Source organism: Nilaparvata lugens, chromosome 3 (genome assembly GCF_014356525.2).
Source record: "Nilaparvata lugens isolate BPH chromosome 3, ASM1435652v1, whole genome shotgun sequence".
In the NCBI taxonomy this organism is placed as follows: domain Eukaryota; kingdom Metazoa; phylum Arthropoda; class Insecta; order Hemiptera; family Delphacidae; genus Nilaparvata; species Nilaparvata lugens.
The window spans coordinates 41,888,368-41,892,082 of record NC_052506.1 but is presented as its reverse complement, the minus strand read 5'-3'; the positions used below and the strand labels follow the sequence as shown (position 1 = coordinate 41,892,082).

The 3,715-nt window shown below is 34.9% G+C and overlaps 1 protein-coding gene across 1 annotated transcript; it reads left to right on the top strand.

Annotated features, from left to right (window-relative positions):
* Positions 1 to 677: 677 nt before the first annotated feature.
* LOC120350433 lies at positions 678 to 3,221 on the top strand. Its single transcript, XM_039423820.1, has 2 exons — positions 678 to 1,262; positions 1,892 to 3,221. Exon 2 carries the CDS (start codon positions 1,901 to 1,903, stop codon positions 2,807 to 2,809), a length of 909 nt encoding a protein of 302 aa, XP_039279754.1. The 5' UTR covers positions 678 to 1,262; positions 1,892 to 1,900; the 3' UTR covers positions 2,810 to 3,221.
* Positions 3,222 to 3,715: the final 494 nt, after the last annotated feature.

The window sequence follows — 3,715 nt, the reverse complement described above, 5'->3', positions numbered from 1 at the left end:
AACCATGTTTTACGATATAGAATCAGTTATTATAGAAGAGGGTTTATTATTCCATGGTTACATATTTATAATTTTAGGGTACAGTTACCTATGAAAATTGGTATTTGGCTGGGTTTTACATTTAATTTCACAGTTGCATTATTGATTTTGTATTGATTTTACAGTTATGACTAACCATGTTATATTTCATAGTCATTATAATTATATCTTAGTTATTTCAAATTATGGTTATTCCAGGAAAATGAACAGGAAATATGGTTGATGGATAGTTTACCATTTTATGATAACCAAATGGTCATGTTTCATTCACATAATTACATATTCTGATTACATGTTACATTTTTGTAATATAACATTATCACTGATATAACTTTCTTTTTTTTCTCGATAAATCATGGTACGTTTTAATATTTGGTGCCACGAAAAAGTACAGTAATGTAATTCATTGTTTTGTTATTTTATTTTTGCGTTTGTACTGATGTGACCTACGTTGAAAAAAGTGCAATTGTCACGTATTTTTGTTTAGTTGTCAATCTTGTTATTCATATCCAGGGCAAGGTCGTTCATTGAGTGACAAACGTTATTGATACTTTTAAACGTTCACTAATAGAAATTCATAATGAAGCTGTTATAAGACAATTATATTTTTGATGGATGAATATTTTATTCACTTTTATTTTGACTTGAATTTCTTTCTAAATAAAAATATAACTAGAGTATAAGTTTTTTATTGTATGATTGTGATTTTGTTTTCATATGATTCATATATTGTTCTGATTTCAGAATTGTTCCAGTATATATATAGGCCTATGCACTTCTAATAAATTGTATCATTTCTAGGTTTCTGATTAATAATATATGCTAACCAGCCAGTCCAGTTGTTAATTGTAATATTCACGTCGAGTTTGTTAATATTATTGTAAACGTTTCTCTTGATTTTTTTTATTACGATTCATTTGCGGGTTGCTTCAAAGTAGAGTTTTTTTGTTTGTAAGAGGTTCTGTTACGCATACACATGTCAATTATGGTACATTTTGCGTCATTTCTCATTCTCACGACTTTCACGGCGCAACTGGAGGCAGTCAGGGTCTTCGCGGGAGTTTTCTACAAGGAGCTACGTCACGCTGTAGCGTATGAGTCATCGGTTCCACTAACATACGAGGTAGATTTCCCGGCAGCTCAGCTCGACATCTTGCAGGCGGAAAGGGTGTTCTGGCCTAACTGTCAACAAGAGGATTGCAGTTTAGCGGATGCGGTAGAAGTTTTGTATAATTCTACAAACGGAATTCTTCGCAATAGTCATGCTGTTTTCAACTCTTCAATTCGTTTGGGAACTCAAGATTCACGAAAAACCAGAGCGATCGATGTTGTCGGCGATTTTCTTCATTTTTGCTGCGCAGTAGCGACGGATGGTGAACTTCATAAGCTGGAATTCAACGAAAAACATGTAGCTGATCACCTCAACGCATTCCAAGGGTTGGTTGCAGACGACCACAAAGATTTAATTCGGATTTCTCGCAACTTGAGGCAGTTTGCTGGAAATTTTTCTCAGCAATTTCACGATGCGTATAGCAAATTAACAGACAGTATGAGATTATTCGTACAACAGAATGTATCGGAGGAGAAAACACTGTTCACAAACCAGTTATTAACTTACATTTTTCACCTCTACTCAAATGTAAATATTTTATCACGGCAGGAATTCATAAATACTGCAAAGGAACGCTGTGATAAAAAGCTTTTACCCTTTTCGCTGGTACACCCCAATTTATTACGTTCAGATCTCTTCAGATTGGAGAAAGGATATAAGTCGAAAGGACACCAGTTAGCTATACCTCTATCGGATTTGCAGCGATATTTTGATCTTCCACTTACGACTTGCGTGGTGAAGGAGAACTCCATGGTGCTTAGCTTAAAAGTACCGTTGGTCAGCATCGGCGGACAGTTTCAATTGCACAAGTATGTGAGGACACCTATGTATTTCGACGGCCAGATTTGTCAGCTTCAGCAGCAGGATTTCGTTTTGGCGCGGAGACAGGAGGACGGTGAGATTCAGGTCATCTCGGGAGATCATCTCTCTTCTTGTCGGGCACAGGACGATTTCTTATGCTATCTTCCGCGGCTGGTGCATGGAGGACATATGTCATCAAGATGTATGCATCACTTGTTTGCGGCGACAGAGCTGAAGGACATCCAACAATATTGCAGCTTAAGCTGTCGTCCAGCTAAGCAGGAGTTGGAGATCGTCGAATTTTCGCCTTCGGAGTATATCGTCGCGAATATACAGGCCAACACTACAGTCACTTGCGAGGGAGGTTCGTTTCATCATCTTCAACCTATTCCGGGAGCAATGTATGTGGGTTTACCCTGTCATTGCGAGATTTCGGTCGGCGGGAGAATAATGGTGAGAAAGACTTTTCCGTGTGACGCAAATGTTGATAAACAACCTCAGGTTCTCCATTACTTACCTTTACATTGGGTTAAGTTTAATTCGTTAAAAATTGATGTTTTGCAACCGCATTTCAATCCTAATTTTGTTAATTTTAGCGAAATTTTAAAAACTGATAAAGATATAAAGGTTCCAGAATTTACAGTTCAAGACGTAATATCGTCAGATATATTTCACAAAGTAGATCTTCCAAATTCTTGGGGAGATGTTGTAAATTCCTCTAGTTTTGTTTTTTATATATTATTTGGCTGGTTAGGGTTTTTAACTTTATTCTGTGCATATTTAGGCATCAAGTTGTATGTGTGTAAATTATCTGCTGTAACGGTAGCACAACCCAAGATACATATAATCGATAGTTAAGAGTTATATAGTTACTTTTTGATGGATTAACTGTTTTATTGTTTTTTTTTCTTGACTATATAGTTATGAGTCATAATGTACTTACAAAGTTTTTTTTTCGATTTTTATTGCAGCTTTTGAAGTAGTTCAATGTTGATTCACAATAAATTATTGTCAATTGAGATTTTCTTTTCATAATAAGTTGAATATTCATGTACGTTTTTTTTCAAGATGAGATTAAATTAAAGTGCAATGTATATTAATGTGTATAATATTGAAAGCTAGTTTCATATATAATCAATGTTATTGTGCAGCATAGTTTCGTTTTGAATTTGATTTGAATGTTTGTAATTTAGTTTGAGTAACCTACCTTTCTATGTAAATGTTTGATTTCAATGTATAGTAGCATTATCAAGTCAATCAGGCACACGTTTGTTTCCCGAGTATATTATTTTGTTTAATCATTATTTATTTTTTTTTTGTTCCCCTCTTGACTACAGACTCAGGGACGAGTCTTTCAGCGGGATGGGTGATGTGTCACCTGGTCATATGGGACATATATATGAATCATATATTTATCTCATATTGATCAGGATTTTAGAGTTTTAATTTACGAAAGTTTAATGAACAATGTTTTTGTCTTTGAACAGTTTTGTCATCGACAGAAAGATTGTTTATTTCACTTGTTATCAAATTATTGTAGCTACTCTTTTGTTTTTCATAACAAACGTGCTCGCTTGTGCGACTGATAAAAATATGTACCGTATTTGAAATGGCTTCATGTTTGGCATTGACTGAGTTATATATTAATACCCAAAATTTTACTTTTGGGTGTGTGAGCTCGTTCGATAGGACTGTGAGTAAAGTCCGGCTGTTCTGGTGAAGGGGATAGATTTTGTTCTTGTTTTATAATACAGTTTCCCTGTC